Below are 20052 nucleotides of genomic sequence, written 5' to 3' on the forward strand. Positions count from 1 at the left end.
GGCCCCGCTCGGTGCGGCCCGAGGGGGGGGGGGGCGCAGGCGCACCGAGCGGGGCCGGGGTCGCGGGACCGAGTGCTGCCCTGGGGTGGCACGGCCCGCGAGTGGGGCGGGCGGCACCGCCCACGTGGAGCCGGGGAGGAGCCGCCGTCGGGGACGGGGCAGGGGGGAGGATGGGGGGGACAGGGACTGGGGGCGCCGGCGCGCGGGGGGGGCGCCGGCGCGCGAGGGGTGGCGATGGCGCGCGGGGGGGAGGCGGCGGCGCGGGGGCTGCCACGTGCGAGTCGTCGCGCCCGCGCGGCCTGGACCCCGCCGCCGGCCCCGGCGAGAGGCCACTCCGCGTCCCCGCCGCGCTGCGGGCGAAGCTGGCGGGCGCCATCGGCCGCGGCCCCGGCGCCGGCAGGGGCGGCGATGGCGGCGCCGGCGGCTGGGGGCGTGCGGCGCACCCCGACGGAGCGGCCCGCCGTGCCGGTGCGGCGCGGCGCAGACCCCCCGCTCCCTCCGCCTCGCTCCGAGGGGGCGGAGGGCAGGGCGGGGGCTGGCCGGCTGCTGCCCCACGCGGCGCCCGGGCTGGCGGCGCCCCCGGCGCGCTCCACGCGCACTCCGTGCCCCTCTGTCATGCTCGCCGCCTGGGAGCGGGCGGCGGGCTCCTGCGCCGGCAGCCGCACCGCCGAGCCCGCGCCGCCGGCGCTGTCCTCGCCGCCCACCGCCGACCCCCGGCCCCGCGGGCGGCGCGGCGGGGCGCGGCGGAGCACGGGCGGCGCTGCCCGCCGCCGGGGGCTGGCTGCCACCGCAGCGAGCGGCGGGTGGCGGCGGGCGGCGATGGGCACGGCGGCCGTGCACCTTCTGCTGCTGCTGGGGCTGCTGCACGCCGGGCCCGGCGGCGAGGGCAGGAAGGGCTGGCGGCGGCGGGGCCCGGCGGCCCGCGAGCGCGGCGAGGCGGCGGCGGGCGAGAGCTTTCCGCTGGACTTCACCGCCGTGGAGGGCAACATGGACAGCTTCATGGCGCAGGTCAAGAGCCTGGCGCAGTCGCTGTACCCCTGCTCGGCCCAGGCGCTGCCGCACGACCTGCGTCTGCACCTCCTGCACAACGCCTCGGTCACCTGCAACGACGGCAGCCCGGCCGGGTGAGTCCCCGCGCCCCGCCGCCCCCCGGCTCCGCCGCCGCTCCCCGGCTCCGCCGCCCCGGCCCGGCCCCGAGGGCTGCGGCGCCACCGCGCGGCGGCGCGCGGCGCGGCGGCGACAGGTGCAGCGAGGCCTCCCGGGCGGCGGCGGCGGCGGCCCCGCGCTCGGCCCGGCCGGGCTGGGCTGGGCTGGGCGGGAGCGAGCGCCGCCGCCCGTTCCGCCTCCGGCCCTGCGCTCTGCCCCGGCACGGCACGGCCCCGTTAACGCCGCGCTGCCGCCTGTTTGTCTGTCCGCAGCTACTACCTCAAGGAGTCCAAGGGCAGCCGGCGGTGGCTGCTGTTCCTGGAAGGTGAGCCCCTGCGACGGGAGGCGCCCCCCGCCCGCCCCGCCGCACAGCGGCCCCGCGGGGGCTGCGGGCGGCGGGCGGCGCGGCTGACCGCGCTCCCCCCCGCCAGGAGGGTGGTACTGCTTCAACAGGGAGAACTGCGACACCCGCTACGACACCATGCGGAGGCTCATGAGCTCCAGGGAGTGGCCCGCCACACGAGTGGGTGAGTCGCCCCGACGGCAGCGGAGCCAGCCAGGCCAGGGCCGCTGCCCGCGGCACCTGCACCCTCGCAGGCACGCGGTTGCTGCCCTGCGGCCACTGGCACAACCTCGCGGGTGCGGTGGGGCTGCAGCTCCTGCTCCTGCTCTGCTGCTGCGTGCCCTAAGCAGGCCAGGAAAGCAAAGATGCACAGGTGGGGCCGGGTGTGCGGCTCCTGCTGGCAGCAGCACCAGCTCTCTATTGAATGCATGCGTGTACTCGCAAACCGGCTGGATCTTCAGAGTTGTGGTTTAGGTTTTTTGGTTTTGAAAGAGACTTTGTGTTTCTCTTGATCCGTTTTGGGCCTCTTAATCACCTTGTCAGGACTGAGACACTTTATCACATGCTGCACTGCTGTGGGTGTGTTTGCCTGGAGTGGGACTGACCTTGCGTGCACAGGGAGAAATGGCATTAACTGTCTAGGCTTTTACCTGGAGCTGCCTGGTTCCACCTTTTCCCCATTTACAAATGCATTGCTTAACCAACCACAGCGCTTCTCTGTGTAAAAGCATACATTCGGTCCTTATAAATGTGTATTTTGGAATTTACCTGCTAGGATTTGGTTTTTTGGGAAGTGCTTAATTTTAAGTATGTGTCACAGGTTCTTTTCTGTACTACAAGAGACTTCTACACAGGCTTCATCTCTAGCATGAATGAAATTCTGAAAGTCACATCTGCCTGAGGGCAAATTTAGAAATACTCCTTCCGCTTCCCTTACCAATGTTTTTTCATCGTGGATGTTGGTTTTCTGTGTGGTCAGATCCTGCATGAGGCTCATAACGGTTTCTCTGAAGTCCTAGACTTGTCATCTGTACATTTCTTGTTTCTTTGTGCCCATCTGCAGGAACTGGGATCCTGTCGTCACAGCCAGAAGAAAATCCCCATTGGTGGAATGCAAACATGGTGTAAGGAGGGGCAACGAAGGGAAACAGGTTTATACCTAAACAGCATCTCCTGTCTTTCAGGCTAGCAGGAATGCTGCAAAGACTGATTAAGGCTGACATTTGCGGGAGGAAATTGTGTTTCCTCATTTGTCCTAGTTCAGCTCTCTAACAGGTAGTGCTGGCAAGGCCTGGAGAAACTTAAGTCCAGTCTCCTTGGAGTTGTGGGGTGATCTAACGAAGTAAAACGGGGGATACTGTAGAGAGCCTTCTCAGCTGAAGCGGCAAATACTGTTGGGAATGGTGGGCTGATAGTATGTTACACATTTGCCAGTTGTAGAGGAATGCAGAGCAGCTTTCTAGTTCAAGGAAGAGAAATGAGAAAGACATCAGTTTATATATGGATTTATATAGGAGGGAAAAGCAGAAGCAAAGGGTGTGAATTTGCCTTCTGCAAGCCGGAGACAAAAATGGGAAGGTAACTTAATTTCTGCAAAAACCTCCAGAGGTTGCAGTCAGCATTTACACTGCATTGACAAGGTCTTCTCATTTTTCATGTGAAAAACTGAAGCACAGAGAGTTTCCCTGTGGCAGGCTGTCCACATATCAATGGGACAGCTAAGAGCAAAATCTCGGCCCATCGTTCTGTCCACTGGGGTCAGTGCTTTAGTTACATTGATAAAACCCACATTATTTATTGATTTAACTCAGTAAAACTACCAGTGTTCAGGAGAAAAATCAAGACAGTTATAGTTGTCAGTTGGTGTGTGAGAAGGTAAGTTGTCTGACTGGACAAGAAACCCTTCCCTTTTCCCTTCCCCATGGTTTAATTTTCTTCCAGTTACTTGACCCTATACTCACCCCTCCTGGCATGTCAAAGGAACATCAGTACTCACACAGCTCTCTTTTACAGATTCATCCCTTATTGCTCAAGTGATGTTTGGAGTGGTGCCTCTTCCAAGTCTGAGAAAAGTGAGTGTTGCTGATGGGTTGTTGCTGCCCCAGACATCACACATTAAAGGATATGGCCAGACTTCTGTGAAATTACGTGAACCAACAACAGGCTTTTTCTTGCTGAAGGGCAGGAAAGAATATCAAGCTACTTCCAGATAAAACATCCTGATCTTTTCAGCTCAGGCTGTTTTGACATAGTTCAGAGCCACTGCTTGCAGAGATGTTACACTGATGCAGTATGCAAGGATTAGAGGAACAGAATTCCTTTTAGATGAATCTTCAGGTTCCCGCACACAGCAAATTAAATGGTGTAGCTGAGGAACCATGGTTTGTTGCATGCGACTTAGGCTTTGCTGCTCTGAGAGGCAAGTGCAGTGCATTTAGTTTCAGACTTCTGTCGGGAGGACATTTGGCCTCTGAAAGGAGCCGTCATGTGTCAGGCAAAAGCTGTCTGCAGGTTTCTTTGGGAAGCAAAAAATAGTTCGTCTTAATACATGCATTGCCACTGGCTGTCATTTTCATGATGACGGAACTCTGGGAGTCTGCTTAAAGGAGTCCTCTTCCAGATAGAGCTGGATTTCATGCAGATGAGTGTGTACTTCCCTGGGTTTCCCTACTTAAGCAGGATTGGTGTCTGGGTGCAGTAATATCTATGGAAATGCTGGAGGCTTAGTTTTCCTCCTGTCTGTTTAGGAAGAGTTCTTTTTGACCGGCATGGAATTACTGTTGATAACACGCTGCTGTAAACAAAAGAATTTGGCCTAAGATGCTGTGTGATGTGGCACTGAAGAGGCCCAAGGCTAACACTTTTCTTTGAGCTGCTCTGTGAGTTCTGGCCTTACACCAGGCGTTGTGCCACTTGATGTCTCTTTTCACTAACTCTTATACTGGGAACTGACCGCTCACAGATGCTACAGATACATGTTTTGTCGCAGTACGGGACCTTTTTACTTCATCACAGCTGCTTATGATCATTCCTATGAAGCAGTTACACTTCAGCAAATGTGGCTGCCTTTCGGTGATGCTGAGGAAGTCGCGGTCTGCATAGGTGTAATGTTTTGTGAAACATTGCTTCTCTGAATTGGCTTTATGAATTGGCAAAAAAAGGGCTGCAGTAAGCTGGAACTGAGATTCCAGGTGGTGAGAAGGTGTGTTTATTCCTTATGTATAGAGAAAGGGTCTCAGCACCTGCCGCCTTGTTTTCCTTCTCTAAGTTTACCAGTTCTTAAGCACTGTTGTGGGAAGGTGTGCTTGTGTTTCTGTGTGTTCTGTTCACTCCGTGTTCACTTCCTCTCAGGGAAGCTCCTTTTATACGAGGCACTGTATCTCTTATTAGAAGTACCTGATACAGATAGAGAGAATGGGTCTGGTTTTAGGTTCATAAACCCTTCATAAGGTTCACAAGCATTTGTGGAGAGGAAGCAAAAATCTTAGCCTGTACAGGAAACAGTTTTGTTGATACTGAGCTATCTCTTCCAGATGAATATGCCTTCATGGGAGCACTGATCATTCAGGAGGTTATAAAGGAGCTGGTGGGAAAAGGTCTTGGCACTGCAAAAGTGTTGCTGCTAGCAGGGAGCAGGTAGGTATATACAAAATTTCCTGTGGTGAAGACAGAAGATTTCCACAGGAGAGGGCTGTTAGGGAGGAGGTGTCAGCAGCTCCTGAAAAATCTCTCCTAGGGGTACAGTAAAACTAACACCACAAACCTTGTATCTCTTTACAGTTTTCTCCTTTAAGTGGTACAACAGGGGATGATACAATATTAATTCCTCGACTTTTGGTCCAGGTACACTTAGGAGAAAATAACAAGGTAAAAGCTTTGCTAGAGCGAGGGAGTGTGTTCATTCTTCCCTGCATCAAAAACGCTGGCTTCTGTTGCATGCCTCTTGAGAATAGATTCGGGACATCTGAATTAAAAAATCAGACTCACCTGGTGCAGTTGTTCCGAATTGTGCTATGTTGTGCAAGGTTATGGTACGCTCAGCATGTGTTACACAGGGGTGTAATACAGAAGTTGCAAAGGGTCGATTTGTCTCACTTCAGATTCTTTCAGGTTTTGAGCAGCCAAATCGCTTGCAAATGGTATAAAACATACATAGCTCCCAGAGGAAAGAGTGAGAATAGGATTTGGTGTCTGAAGTATCACACTGTTACTCAGCACTGGCTTTATCGCTGAGCATTTTGTAAAGCAAGGAAATAACTCAGTGACTACCAAGGCAGTAGTGGATTGTCCTGTGGATAGATGAGGTTGTTTATAGGGTGTCGCTGCTGTGAGGGGATGTGTGTGCTAGCCAGGCATTTAACAGCTGTGTGTGCTTGCCGACTGCAGTATTAACATTGCTCTTGCAGTGCTGGAGGGACGGGAGTGCTCCTCAATGTGGATCGAGTGGCAGAGCAGCTGGAGGAGATGGGTTATCAAGGGATTCAGGTTCGAGGCTTGGCAGACTCTGGATGGTTCCTGGATAATAAACAGTATCGCAGAACTGACTGTATTGATACCATAACATGTGCTCCAACAGAAGCCATCAGAAGAGGAATAAGGTACAATCAGATGCTCCAAAGTACACTTTCATAAAGGGGTTAGAGTGTGGGAGATCTCCTCCTCCTTTGTCTTCCTTCATTTTGATACTTAGAAGACTATTTGTCATCTACATCACTTGTTTTTCAATGATTTTATTGGAAAAGACAGTAACTTAAAATGTAGACGTGCAAAAGAATGTGTGCAAATGTAGATGCTCTAAAATGTGTTGATGGGACAATGTAGCCAAGAAAGAACTCTGGTGTCAATAGGTTGGAACTATGATCAGAACAGGAATAGACTGGAATATGGAAAGGCTGTCATTAAGATTGTGCTGTGCCTTTCATTCTGTTAGTGCTTTATCTTCTAGGTATTGGAATGGTATTGTTCCTGAACGCTGTAAGCTGCAGTTTAAAGAGGGAGAGGAGTGGAATTGCTTTTTTGGATATAAGATTTACCCCACTCTTCGATGTAAGTATCAGAGGAGAGAGATAAAATGGTTTCTAGGGTTTCTTCTGTATGCTCAGCTAACTTAGAGCAATCCCTTTTCCAAATGTTTTGTCTTCTAGGTCCAGTCTTTGTTGTCCAGTGGCTCTTTGATGAGGCCCAGCTTACTGTAGACAATGTACACCTCACTGGCCAGCCTGTTCAGGAGGGGCAGTGGCTCTACATCCAGAATCTGGGTAGGGAGCTGAGAAGCACCTTGAAGGATGTGACGTAAGTATTTTAGTGGGGAAAACCTGGCACATTTATTTATAAGAGACATTCTTACCCAGCATCCTGGTAGCATTTCACAGATCCCTCTGCAGAAACAAGTGTGGTAAATTTGGTAACTGTTAGTTCGTCTGCATTAAGAATCTTGCCTTTTTCATTTCTGGATAAGTGCAAAGTAATTTATCAGCTAGCCTTTGTTATCAATAGGAATGTGGATTTTTTTCCTTCCTGCCTCCAAGGTGAGGTCTGAGACTCCTTGCCATTGTATAGCCATTAACCTCACAGGGATGTTTTGAAAAGCACTGATCATAAAACGTGCAGAGAGTTGATGAGACAAGAGGAGGAACCATTAATGCGCCTTACTTCCTCCATGCAAGAGCAGGCATTCAGGAGTCTCTTGTTGCAAATGTGCAGTGTTAGGCAGGGTGGAACCCCTTTTCTTCTGGGTGGTTTCTGGTCCAGTCGAGTTTTATATCACGGTAGTCATCGCTGTTTCTAAAAATCTTGCAAGCGGCAGCAGAAATTCCACCCTCTACCTAGTGCAGAAGGTTCTGTTTAGTAGGAGTTACTTTGTCCTTCGAAGACCTAATCCATGTTTCCTTTTTTCCTTTAGTGCTAGCTTTGCTCCTGCCTGTTTGTCTCATGAGATCATTACACGCAAGTGAGTGCTTTTGCAGATTCTATGAAAGACCAACAGGGAAAACAGTACGGGAATTAACCAGCTGTGGCAGCCTGACCCCTCTGATACAATCTGTACGGTTTGTCTTTTCAGTCACTGGACAGACATCCAGGTGAAGGGGACATCATTACCCCGGGCCCTGCACTGTTGGGATCGGAGCCTACATGAGAGCAACAAAAATGGGAAGGCACCTCTGAAAGGCTGCCCAATTCATCTGATTGACAGCTGTCCGTGGCCTCACTGCAACCCCTCGTGCCCCACTATCAGGGACCAGTTCACAGGACAGGAGATGAATGTGATTCAGTTCCTCATGCACATGGGTTTTGATGTTCAGAAGATGGCACAGCAACAGGGCCTGGAGCCCAGTAAACTCCTGGGGATGCTTAGCAGTGGTAACTAGGAAGGGGCCTTCAGAGGGGCAGAGAGATTAGCTCAGGAGGAGACTCTAAGCCCTTCTCCCACACTTTCTAATCTTCTTCCTTACGCTCATGCAGGCAGATGCAAGCTCACACCCATGCATGCTCAAACCTGTACATACCCACGTGCTCCCACACTCTTGCACACTTAGGATGTGTCAAGAAAAAAAAAAAGGCAAGTTCTTGGTTACAATATTTGACTGGAACTCGTTACCTCCAAACTCCAGGGCTCAGTTTTGGCCATTCACATCCTCTTCCTGCGTTACACAAGGCAATCTGATACAGGGAGTAGCCAAGCCATAAATAGCAGCAATGAGAACCTTCCCCAGATCTAGGACTTCTTCCCTTGCCATGAATTTTACATCACAGACTTGATACAAGTGATGAAAAAAGCAAGCACTGGATTTCTTTTGTCCAACTAGAAGTGAAGGGATGATTACATGACTTCCTGGAGGCCAGCATCTCATGATGAGTCAGAACATACAAACCCAGGACACATGCTAGGGATGGACACTCTTGTACTCAATTTACTTTCGTATTATTTTATAAAATAATGACTTTTTTATTACTTTTTCTAAACTAAGCAAGAAATATAAATGATGTTGTTTTGTAACGTATTTTTTTTAAATAACGAAGAAACCTCTTGCTACTTTGGCAATGTGGACATATTTATTTTAATATGTAAAACGCTATTTATAAGGGCTGACCAGAGAACCATACTTACGTCTTTGTAAAGTTGTATATGCTGCTCATATGGATGGGTTGTCCTTATGATCACTTGTGCCTGGGAGAGGGCTGAGGGTGGTACTGACATTTTGTATTAATTAGACTTCTGTGTTCCCCTTGCAGTATGCTTTGTCATTGTTTCTCTGATGAAGAGGTTGTAATATGAGGTCTAAGTACAGAGATTTTTCACCCAGCATCTGATGTCTGCGTACTTGCACAGCATTTTTAGCTTGACTGTGATTTGCTAGGTATTCCAGGACATTGCATTTTAAGATGCAGGGAGATCTGTTTCTGCAGCAAAGGCCTCTGCTCTAGTGAGGGGAACATTTGATCGGACCGTGTGGGCTGCCTTAAGATGGGGAGCATTTGGAACATGAAAGGCAAGAGAACACAAGACAAGCACCAACATATTTCTATTCTTCTAGTCATTCGCGAACACACCCACCTCAAAGCATGGAGAATCCCCTTGGATGGTCAGGGGAGGAGAAAGGAGGGACCAGGAATGTGTGACTGAAGCTGGAGAGAGCGAGGGACAGCTCTTCGGGGGGAAGGCACGCAGGCAGTTGCAGAGAAGCTGTGCACTGCAGCATCTTGCAGCTGCGTAGACAAACCTGCACAAGGAGCGTGATGTACAGCCGTTCAGCACACGTTCTGGATACCCACTTTCGCATTTGCTTGCACTTGTATAACTGGTTACACAGTGTGTAGGCCACAGAAAATGAGGGCCTCGTTTTAGAAAACTTCCCTGCGCTTTCAAGATAGGTCTTGCCAGGTTAAAACGGTGGTGCCATTTGTAAGATCCATTGTCTTAGGTGAGTAAATGCAAAAGTGAACAAAACCGCAACCATTTGGTTACTTTTTGTGGATTTTAGCAAAGAGTTGAGCCGTACCACAGAGGAAATGAGCCATCCTGCTGTGCTGCGTGGGTTTAGTACACATTTAAGGTAAAAAAAGTAGCTAAAGAGAAAAGGAGCAGTGCTCCCAGGAGAACTGAAATGCAGGAAAATTATCAGTGGAGTTGTCCTATGATCAGTCTAGGGATTACTGATACCCTTTATGTTTTGATGACAGATATAAAAGTAAAATTGCTCTGATTAAATTTTTCATGGCACTAGGTTGAGAGGCTTTTTTGGTACAGATGATGTTTGGAAAGGCGTACAGGAAGCTGGGATTCCTTTGAGGGCTGGAGTCACATGGAGTCAGTCAAAGCGCCGGTACTTGTGCAGGTGCTGGAATTTCTGCCACACGCTAGTTGATCGGTTGGGACTGCCAAGGGGAACTGCTGTGCCTACCGGTTGTTCATGGGATGGTGACACACGCGACGATGCACCTGTAGATGTGGCAAGTCCCCCAGGCTGTGCCCAGTGATGCATTGCTGCTAGGAAACAGTACAGTATAAATACCAGTTTTGAATTTGGAATACTTTTTGCAGAGCTGGTTACCTGTATATCTAAAACATTCATTCAAAGGTTAATTTCTAAAAGGCAAGGAATGTTTGGAGGGGATCTTTTCCTTGGAAGTACAGGAGAAAGTCCCTGGGAGTCAGGGATCGTTCTTCTAGATTAGTATGCCTCTGCAATGGCCTTTTATAACAGGTAACAGGGAGAGGTCTCAGAAATATTTTAAAGGAGGAACTTGGCTAATTTATTAGAAAAATTATACAATGTGGTTGCAAGTCATGGCTGGAAACTGGAATCTGTAACCGAGGAAATAATTTCCAGTTCTATACTTCTTGTACTTGTGCAATAAATACAATTTTCCCAAGCCTCTGTAAAACTGGCACTTGTCAGTTTATCCCCAGTGACATCTGCAGTGTGGAAGGCAGCGGCCAAAAGGGCAAGACTGGAAGAATTCAGTACTGTGTGTTTGTACTCTCAGATCTTATGACGAGATGTGATGCTTTCCCTCTGAGAGGGAAAAATTGTCTCCAAATGCATCGAATGGTTGAGCTAGAATTAAAATGCAACCAGGAAGTCAGCAGCTGGCAGCAGGATGTACGGACCTGCGCTGCACGGCTACCGGCCCAGGCACGGGCATTGAGCCATGCCAGCAGTTTCAGCCCTGAGCCAGAGGGCAGGTGCTGGGTCTCTGCTCACTGCGGGGATCACTGCTGACACAGCGCCTGAGAGACACTGGCTCTCGCCCTGCTGCCCCGCACATTAGCCCTCGTGCAGGAGGACCACCAATCTGATTGAGTAATGCACACCAAACCCAGCCGTGACACAGTGAGGTCTGTGGACAATTCCATTCTGCTGGTCCCACCACCTGGAGCCCCAAGCTGGACTGGGGGCAGTGGCAAGGGGAAAGTGCCACCCACGCTGGCGAGATGGCTGCTCTGAGGAAAGGTGTCTGTGGAGGCTGCTCATGGGGACAGGTTCCTTGGACAAGCAACTGGAATCAGCATTAGTACTGTGAAAACATAGCAAGAGGATGGTAGCAGCAGTGGGACAGCATTGCTGCTGCCTCAGTTCTGCAGTGCCTGCTGCAGCCATGCAGCAGATGATGAGGCTCTTGTTCCCCACACTAGCCCCTGCTACTGTGTCCTGCTGGCAGTGCACCTCCTGCATGGAACCCAGGCTAAACATCTGGCCAGTTCTGTAGCCGTGGTTTCTTCTGCGCCAATCAATGTCTTGCTTTGTAAGATGCTGTGACTTACCCTTTAGGAGGCACTGGTCTGATGCATGGGCATGTACAGGGCTTCTCAGTGTTCATCTGAATTGCAGAGCTGCCACGCCATTCACCAGCAGATGTCTGTGGTTATGGGTCTCCTGTCAGAACAAACCTTAAACTGTGTCAGGATCTCGAAGGAGTACCATAACTGCTGAGGTGATGGGGTGCAAGAAGTGGTGGTTTCTAATTCATGACCTTCCACCTGATAACCTGCTTACATGTTTCTAAAGTGAAAAGAGAATTTAAGTGCTTTGGCAGCACACCTGTGTGATGCTGGGAAATGAGCCTGCTGGCAGCACCTGAAGGGTCTGGGCACCCACAGAGGCCGGAGACCTGCGCATTCAAATTCAACACTCACACAGATGGTAGCAGTCCCTCTGGTGCACCACTCCTGCCCACTCTTCATTCCGGGAACCGTTGCCCTCAGCTGATGCCACCTCCCGGTGCTGAGGGCTCTCTGGAGTGCTGCTGTTTCTCATGGGAAGCGAAAGCCCAGCAGCAGGGCCAGCTGCTCGGAGTCTAGGCACCACCGATGGGCCACAGGGCAGCTGGGGGTGTCATGACCATCCAGCCCATGGCACCAGGACCTTGCAAGCAGTCGTCCTCAAGCATGTCTTGACAGGGAGCATCCCCTTGCTTTCTGCTCATGAGTGCATTGGTCCCTTGGTCAGGCAGGAGGTGATGCAGCAAGTTTCAGCATAAGCAAGAACACAGTGGGCTATAAACTGTAAAACTGTTCTTCTTCCATGACTGTGGAGTTCAGTGCAATGCCTGACTGACTGCCAGAATGCAAGTACCGAATAAACTTTTCCTCACTGACCCCACGTAGCCAGCGTGGTACGCTGCAGCCCAGTGCTGCAATGGGGGGTGTTGCAGGGGGATCAAAAGGGGCATCCTGCTAGGGCTTAAAGCGAAAAATTATGAGTGTCATCTCAGCTGTGTTTAGGTGCAGCAGAGCATCACTGATGGAATGCTGAGTCTACACAGGGGCAGCAAAGCAGTGTCCCCACACAGGATGGGTCAGAGTCCAACAGCAGCCACAGCTTTGCCTTGTAATGCAGCCCCCCTGTTTCGCAGGACGTGTGGCAATACAGACAGGGACACACTGCTGCTAAAGTCTGGAAAACTTCTGCTAGAGGTGAAGGATTAACATCACAGAGAGTCAAGAAGGGCAAGACCTCAGGGTGAGAGCACATTCACCTGGATCTCCTTGGTTCTTGCTGCATTTCCTGGCTGTTGTGATGTTAATTGTGCAGCTTGCACCCCAAATGAATGCAGGTCTTCTACCTTTAGCACCAGAGGTCATTTTAAGGAACATGGGAGCGATATTCATGAAAGAGACATCGAGGTTACAAGATGGTGACAAACCTGAAGGTAGGCACATTTTATCTTAACATCCACAGAATTTGTACTGTTCTGGTGCGAATCATTCCGTAAAGTTATGCCTGGCCTACAAAACGCTGACTGTGAGCTGCTGGAGTGCTGTAGCCACTGCTTTCCACCGTAAGCAATCCTGCTGTAACCCGTGTCTGTCTCCATTTGTCTCTTGTCTTAAGCCACAGCTGGATCACAAGTGACTTGCAGCAGCAATATGAGCTTAAATAGTTCTCGTCCAATCCCTCAGCCCTGGCTGCTCTGTCAGTGGTGCTGCTGCATGGGTACAACTGTGCACATCTGCAGCATAAATCAGACCAGCAATGGTTCCAGGTTAAAAATAATCCCTGTCAGGTGCATGTTTTCTGCTGTTCCTTTTTTTAAATCTGAGATTAGTGTCCTGATCCAGCCTGCAGAACAGTTGTGTAGGCAAGAGGTATAAGAGCAAGGGAGGGATGGGAAGAAGCAGCCAGAAAACAGACATGCTGCGTCACCTCCAAAGCTGATTTTATCCAAGCAGAGACTCACGTAAAGGCAGCGTGAGCTGCTGTGGTCGCACGTCCCAGGTGGTGGTCCTGCCTGCCAGCAGCACTGGTGCCAGCAGACCGTGCAGGCAGTGCATTGCTGAGAATGTGTGCTCTTCCAGGGGGTCCGGGAGCTTTCAGCTGCTTGAGCTCCCCAAGCTGGCCCATCTGAGTCCCCAGCTGCAGCACAAGGACGGGTCATGGGAGAAGGAGGAGCAGTGTCCTTCACCTGGACAAACCAGGCTGCCCCTGAACTGCATGCTAAGTTTATAAATTGGAGCAGACACTCTCTTTTGTCAGCTCTTTATAGTGTCTGTCACCACGTGTGGCAATTCATTGGCAGGTCACACATCATTATGCTAACATACAAATAAGAAACAATGATATTAAGCAATTATTACTGTTACCAAGCATGAGGGTCGATTATAATTCCCAGTTGGGAAGTTGCAGACTTTTTATCAGCACAGCTGATGACTACCTTGAACTGCTGAGAACAGTTTTAGGGCTCTGGGCTGAGCTGGCCCTCAGTCGTGCTGACTCCCTGCACCTGCCCAGGGCTCCTGGGATGATCCTGCTTCCATTCTGGGACCAGCTGCAGGTGAGGAGTCAGCAATGCTGCCATGAGGTAAGTAAGGAATTTTTCTACTGGGCTGTGTTTTTCATTTTTCCCATTCTGAAACTACATCAGAAATTTTCTTTGGGGCTTTTAGAGTTAGAATTAAGAGACTTCTGGGCAGAGACCCAGTTGGGGGAAATGTATAGCAAAAACGGCTACCTGGGAAAGCTTTGATCCAACAAGAGGGAGGGTTTGACACTGTGCATTGAAATCTGTGTTCCAAAACAAAGTTAAGCATATCAAAGCATTTTTTTTAAATTTATTTCAGTTGTGTTTGGTTTCAGCATTCAGAGATACAAGAATAACTGTTTCCCATACAAGTAAAACAGATACAGGAAAAACTTTAAGGAGATAGTGAGGACTGGCACTCGAAATCTTGACAGCCGCTTGCTCTTACAAGTGCTCAGGACACAGCATGGCCTTTCACAGCAGGTGAACAAATGGAGCAAAGTGAGTCAGCTTTTATTGTAGCCTCTGGCCTAAACCCTTTTATAGGGCTTGTGATGCCTCTGGGCTTGCACCCTGGCTCAGGGGGCTTGGGGTCTGCAGCACTGGGCTCCTGCTTGTGCAGCATGGCTGGATCACAGCCCGCTCCCACGGGCAGCCCCATGGCACGGGGCAGCTGCTGGGGGAACAGCAGCATTCTGGTGACCAAGTGCACCTAGAGGAACAGCAGAAGGATAATCAAGGGCCTCTGGTGGAGCTCACAGTTTCAGTGTTAAATAACATCGGCTTGCAGCAGTTGGGGGGGCAGGACTCATTCCAGCACTATTAATATAGCCCCTATTTATACTCCTAGACTCCTGCAAACGGCACAGCAGAGAGCTACAGCTGCAGAGCTAAAATGGAATAAATGTCAGCCTCCAGGGAGAAAGCAATCCTTTCAGCCATCATGCAGGAAAGGAGATGGTGAAAGGACAGAAGCTGGGGCAGGTTTCAGACCTGAGAAAGAGGAGCAAGCTGATCAAAGCACCCTGAGTTTGCAGCCAGTGGGCAGAGCCAGCCAGCAGCCTCCCTGCAGCCAGCAAGTCTGTGCGGAGAGGCTGCCAGGAACACATGCGCAGCCTCACAGGCAGCCCCTACAGTGCTGGTGGAGACAAGGTGGGGGTTTGGGCTGCTGCTTTACGGATCCGGTACCAGGTGTGACTCAGGGACAAAGGAGCAGAAGCCTGGAAGGACATTTGGTGGGGGGGAGGCATTAAGTGCATTGTCTGCTGGGCTGGGAAGATGATGGAGAGCACAGGAGGGCCATATCTGAACACCGCTGCCTTGACATCCCCTGTGGGAATAGCTCGTTTGCTGCAGATGACGTTTGGATGTACCACGTTCAGCCTGGTAGTCCATCAGGGGGGATTCAGCGCGGCCTACGGCACTTTCTGCATGTTTGTCTGGACCTTCTGTTTTGCTGTCACTGTCTTCATCATCACCTGCGAATTCACACATCTGCACAGCTGCCTGAGTATTTCCTGGGGAAACTTCACCGCTGCTTTTGCCATGCTCGCCACGCTCATGTCCATCACGGCTGCAGTGATCTACCCACTTTACTTTGTCCAGCTGGGCTGTTACCCCATCGGCTGTGAGGTGAGAGACTTTCGCATTGCAGCCAGTGTCTTTGCGGGCCTCCTGTTCATTGCATACACCACTGAGGTGTTCTTAACCAGGGCAAAACCAGGACAAGTCACCAGCTACATGGCCACCATCTCTGGGCTCCTGAAAATTGTGCAGGCCTTCGTGGCCTGCATCATCTTCGGGGCGCTGGTGAACGACAGCCAGTACAGCAAATACGTGGCAACGCAGTGGTGCGTGGCTGTCTACAGCTTTTGCTTCGTGGTGACGGTGGTGGTTGTGGCCTTCAGTGTCACAGGTAAGACTGCCTTGCTGTGGTTCCCCTTTGAGCGCTCTGTGGTCGTCTACACCTTCGCGGCCGTGCTGCTGTATGTGAGCGCAGCGGTCATCTGGCCGGTGTTCTGCTTTGACAGCAAGTACGGCTCCCCCCAGCGCCCCAGCCTCTGTGCCAAGGGCAAGTGCCCCTGGGACAGCCAGCTGGTGATTGCCATTTTCACCTACGTGAACCTGCTGCTCTATGTCGTGGACCTGGCATACTCCCAGCGCATCCGCTTTGTCTCCCACCTCTGAGATGCAGGTCTCCTGCTGCTGAGCCATCCCAGCACCATCAGCAACAGCAGTCGGGGATGCAGTGGGAGATGGGATGTGGGGAAGGGAGGTGCTGAGCAGGCATGTGCGCAAGAACCATCAACCAAACTTCAAGGTTAAGACTGACTGGACCAGCAAACTATCGACCTGTTGTGGGTGTGCTGCAGCTGATGCTGGGAAAAACCCATTCCATGTTGCTCATCATCTGCCTCAGCCACCCGCTGCCAGCGCAAAGAAACAACACGACTCCAAGTATGCAAAATGGCCTTTCATCTCCAGGTGGCAGAAGTGCTTGCCGCTGCAACAGCAGGTCTGCAGACTACCAGATTACTGAGCCAAATATTAGGAAAGACACCAAGGATTTTGAAACTGTTACCAGCGCTTAACCGTAATCAAGTGACTACCCAGGAAGTGGGAAAGTTAAAAGCTGCATCAAGGAACATCAGTTCTGGAGATGAAAAACAGTCCCTCAGAGTTTGGGTTAGTTTGGGCTATGTGGTGAGACACAAAGTGCTTGCAAGCGTGGGAAATTCCAGTCAGGATGTTTCTGAGAAGAACATCATAGTTGTAATAGCATTGCGAAGATTACCAGTCCTTCCCCTTCCTCTCCTCTCCTTAGCTGTTTAGCCCAAAAAAGAATATCCTCAAGCATGCACCTTGTGGGGAAGCATGGGATACTCCTATTTAGCAAACACGGAGTCACTACATAAGTGAAAATTTGCAAAATTGGGGCTCTTCTGCCAAGAACCAGGGTGCAGAACAGAGCCAAACTGCCAAATAGCCGTGTGTAACTCGACATCTTTGCTTGAGCAGGACCTGAAGGTACCTTGGCATGTGCTTTGCCCCAGTTCATATGCCACTGTTTCTGTATACTGATGTCAAGAATTTGTTTTTTTCTGGAAGCTTAAAGATAAATTCTGGAGGGAGGGAGGAAGGTCATGCAGAGATGGACTGATCTTGCAGCGCTGCACAAAAGATCAAACTGGGCCAGGGGGGCACAGACGGGACAGGGTGCAACAAAACTTGCATATGACGGTAAGGCACTGGGAGCGCTGCCCCAGAGCAGATCAGGCATTAGGATTTCTGAGCTCTTTGTGTCACCAACCAGCTGCATTTCTGTGACCTGTCCCTGACAAAACACACACTTTGAAGTCCCACATTGCATAGCTCAGATTTCAGGCTTAATTGGGAGAAATGTTCTTCATTTCTGATCCAGCGAAAACCAAAGCAGTCTGAGTACTTGTGCAGAAAGCATACAGACTAGATAGGTTTGATTAAAATTGAAAGTAGCTGTCTTATTTTTATTAGCCGATTTATTTTTAACCAAATTAAAATAAAGCTGAATGGCACTTACATACTACATCTCCAAAGATTTGTATACTTTTGTCTTGCTCTCTGCACAGCTTTTCTTTCCCCAGACGCAGCTCTTCAGCTTTCTGCCAGAAAGCACAGCTCAATTTATTTTGGTTATGAAGCCTGAATCCAGCCCCAAAAAAGTATATACACAGGATGGCTGAGACCTCTGGCTGACATTCTTTGTAGCAGAGTCACTCAGGAAAAAGGAAGGAAACTTACTTTTCATCAGTGCTTTGTATGGGGTTTGAAAACCAAAGGGAAAAATTGTTGGGACAGAATGCGTTGGCTAATTCTGCTACCAGGTAAGAACCAGCCTTTAGCAGTGAGAATTATTAGCCAGAACCAGTATCCAGCATAAAATACCTACCAAACAGCCTTCCAAGGGCGGGGGGGGGGGTGTCTCCCCTGAAAGTCCCCATCAAGGGCAGGAGGTCTGGAAAAGAATGGTCCAGCAGGAGCTTGCCTAGCTTGTCCTAGGGTAAGCCCCAAGCCTTTCTACTGTACATATAAACCAGGACATTAGAGAGCTTTATTTCTTGCCACACAAACAATTTGAGCAGTTGTACAAATAAGAAATGCTGACTTGGGAAAAGGAATCCATTTGTATTGGAGGTGGTGGTGTACAAAGAGAGCAATTGCACACAAAAGGCACCTTGAGCATTTATGATGTATTCTTTTTAAACCCATCAACCTGGACAAATTAAACTGTTTCACACTTGAAAATTACTTAATTTTTGTTATTACAGAGCAGTAAAAATCCAACAGGTGACTGTGAACCATTATGAATTCTGTTCTAAAATTCCAACCTGCAAATGCAGGAATATTGCTTTACGAAAGCACCTTCCTATGGGCTCTGGGGGGCTCTGAGGGGTTGCTGGGTGCCAGGGTGAGGAACGTGGATGGCAGGTATCCCCAGGCAGGGCTGCTCATCCCCAGAGATGGCTCTGCAGGTCTTTTGGGCAGCGAGGTCTGCCAGAACGCCCCTCAGCTGGTTAACGCTTTTTTCAGCTGTGCATTTGCTTGCTTTTTGCTGTGAAGATTTTGCAAAGTAGGAGCAACTAGTGGGAATGTGGTATCTGCTCATGGCACAAGCTGATGCCACTCACACGCTGTCAGGGATGAAGAGAAAGGCCCAAGGCAAACAGGTAACTGGGAAACAATGGGGGTAAAATGGAGTGCCTTCACAACGAGAAGTAAACAGAATTTAACATGGAAATCATGATACCACTGACTGGAAGAGTGGAAAGACAAGTCATTGCCAAGAACAGTGTGTTCAGATTTAGCTTTCTCATCTGCCAGCCAAAGACTGAGCAAAAAATGTTAGCATGGTCAAAATGGCAAAAAATGATTGTGTGGACAACAATCCACTCTTTTAGGAGAGAAAGAAAAAAAAAAAACCAACCTCATGCTTCAGTGGTTAAAACACTCACTAACCATTGGAAACTATGAGATTACCCAATCTAGGACGGAGATCATCAGATACCTGCTTAATACGATTTTAACAACCAACCCTGTAACGATTCAGTTAATTAAGAAAGAGAGAGATTTCTATTTCCAGAGCTCTCTATTTCCAGAGCTTTTCTTTCCCCTTAATAAATCATGATCAAGTAACTTGCCATGAAACAGGCGCCAACGTTCTCACTGTTTTGGTGAAGCGGTGGCAGAACGTGCAGGCATTCATTTGGAATTGCAGGTTTGTGCTGCGGGTTTGTGCTGCAGTCGGTGCAAAGGCCTCCAGGGGATCCCGGCCCGACAGAGAGAGAAAAGACCTGGATTTAGAACGGGTTGGGGTCTGGTTTGGTTTGGTTGGGGTTCCCCCCCTTCTCTTTCTGAAGACTTGGGTTCAGCATTCCCCAAAGACAACCTTTAAGAGCACTTATCCGCAGGAGTTACACCGAGATTTTTTTGTCAATAAAGGAGTAAGGAAAAAGCCAAACGGGGGGATGGGGACAGGGACAGGAGGCAAGAAAAAGAAACCAGCGCAGTAAGTCGACATTAGGAAAAGATACGCGCTGCCTGGTGCCCGCGGTCTATAGCGACGTGTTTCAACGCATCTTTGCCTCTGCACAGCCGGTCCCTGAGGGAGTGCGGCCGCGGCCATGCGGGACCGTGCCCGGGGCCGTGCAGGGCTGTGACCGGGGCTATGCGGGACCGTGACCGGGGACGTTACGGGGGCGCGCCCCGCCCGCCCCCTCCCGCAACCGCGGACCCGCCCGTTGCGCTGACACGACTTGCCCGGTTATCGGGCCACCAAAGCCCCGTCCCGGGGCAGCGGCTGCCCGGGCGGGGGGAATGGGGCCGGGGCCGCTTCCCGGAGAGGCACCCCCGGAGCCCCTCCCCGCCTGCTGCTGGCCCAGGAGGCGGCGGCGGCGGGAGGACACGACGAGGACCGAGGACCCCTTCCCGCACCTGCCGCGACCGGCAGAGCAGACCGGGGGAGCAGCTGGGGGGCCCGCCCCGCCCTCCCCGCCCTCCCCGCCCTCCCCGCTGCCGACAGGCACGGCGGGCACGGCGGCCCGGGAAACGGGGGGCGCTGCTGGGGGGCAGCCGGGAGCTGGCGGTCCAGCCCCCCCGCCCCGGCCGGCCCCCCCCGCGGCGGTGCCCGAACCTTCCAGAACGGCGCGCGCCACCAGCCAGCGGCTGCGGCGGGAGGACAGCGCCCCCTAGCGCCGCGGCGCGGCACCGAGCGGACACCGGCGGCGGTGAATGATGCAATACCCGCTGCCGGTTGCCCCAATAGCTGGCGAGAGCCGCGCTGG

At 51.3% G+C, this 20052-nt stretch overlaps 2 protein-coding genes and 1 long non-coding RNA gene across 3 annotated transcripts; 2 read left to right on the top strand and 1 right to left on the bottom strand.

The window, feature by feature from the left end:
* The first annotated feature begins 789 nt into the window (after positions 1-789).
* On the top strand, positions 790-8793 carry NOTUM (notum, palmitoleoyl-protein carboxylesterase). Its single transcript, XM_037402571.1, has 11 exons — positions 790-1124; positions 1419-1471; positions 1578-1673; positions 2553-2613; positions 3503-3561; positions 5023-5125; positions 5896-6087; positions 6435-6535; positions 6634-6781; positions 7392-7439; positions 7551-8793. Exons 1-11 carry the CDS (start codon positions 820-822, stop codon positions 7855-7857), a joined length of 1473 nt encoding a protein of 490 aa, XP_037258468.1. The 5' UTR covers positions 790-819; the 3' UTR covers positions 7858-8793.
* Positions 8794-14028: 5235 nt separating this feature from the next.
* LOC119154716 lies at positions 14029-19708 on the bottom strand. The gene is made up of 2 exons (XR_005106525.1): positions 17661-19708; positions 14029-14444 (listed from the first exon to the last, which is right to left on the bottom strand). It is a non-coding gene; the product is annotated as an uncharacterized LOC119154716 (long non-coding RNA).
* Positions 14439-17670, top strand: MYADML2 (myeloid associated differentiation marker like 2). Its single transcript, XM_037402589.1, has one exon. The coding sequence runs from the start codon at positions 15011-15013 to the stop codon at positions 15917-15919; it is 909 nt and encodes a 302-aa protein (XP_037258486.1). The 5' UTR covers positions 14439-15010; the 3' UTR covers positions 15920-17670.
* Positions 19709-20052: the final 344 nt, after the last annotated feature.

This window comes from Falco rusticolus, chromosome 1 (genome assembly GCF_015220075.1).
Source record: "Falco rusticolus isolate bFalRus1 chromosome 1, bFalRus1.pri, whole genome shotgun sequence".
In the NCBI taxonomy this organism is placed as follows: domain Eukaryota; kingdom Metazoa; phylum Chordata; class Aves; order Falconiformes; family Falconidae; genus Falco; species Falco rusticolus.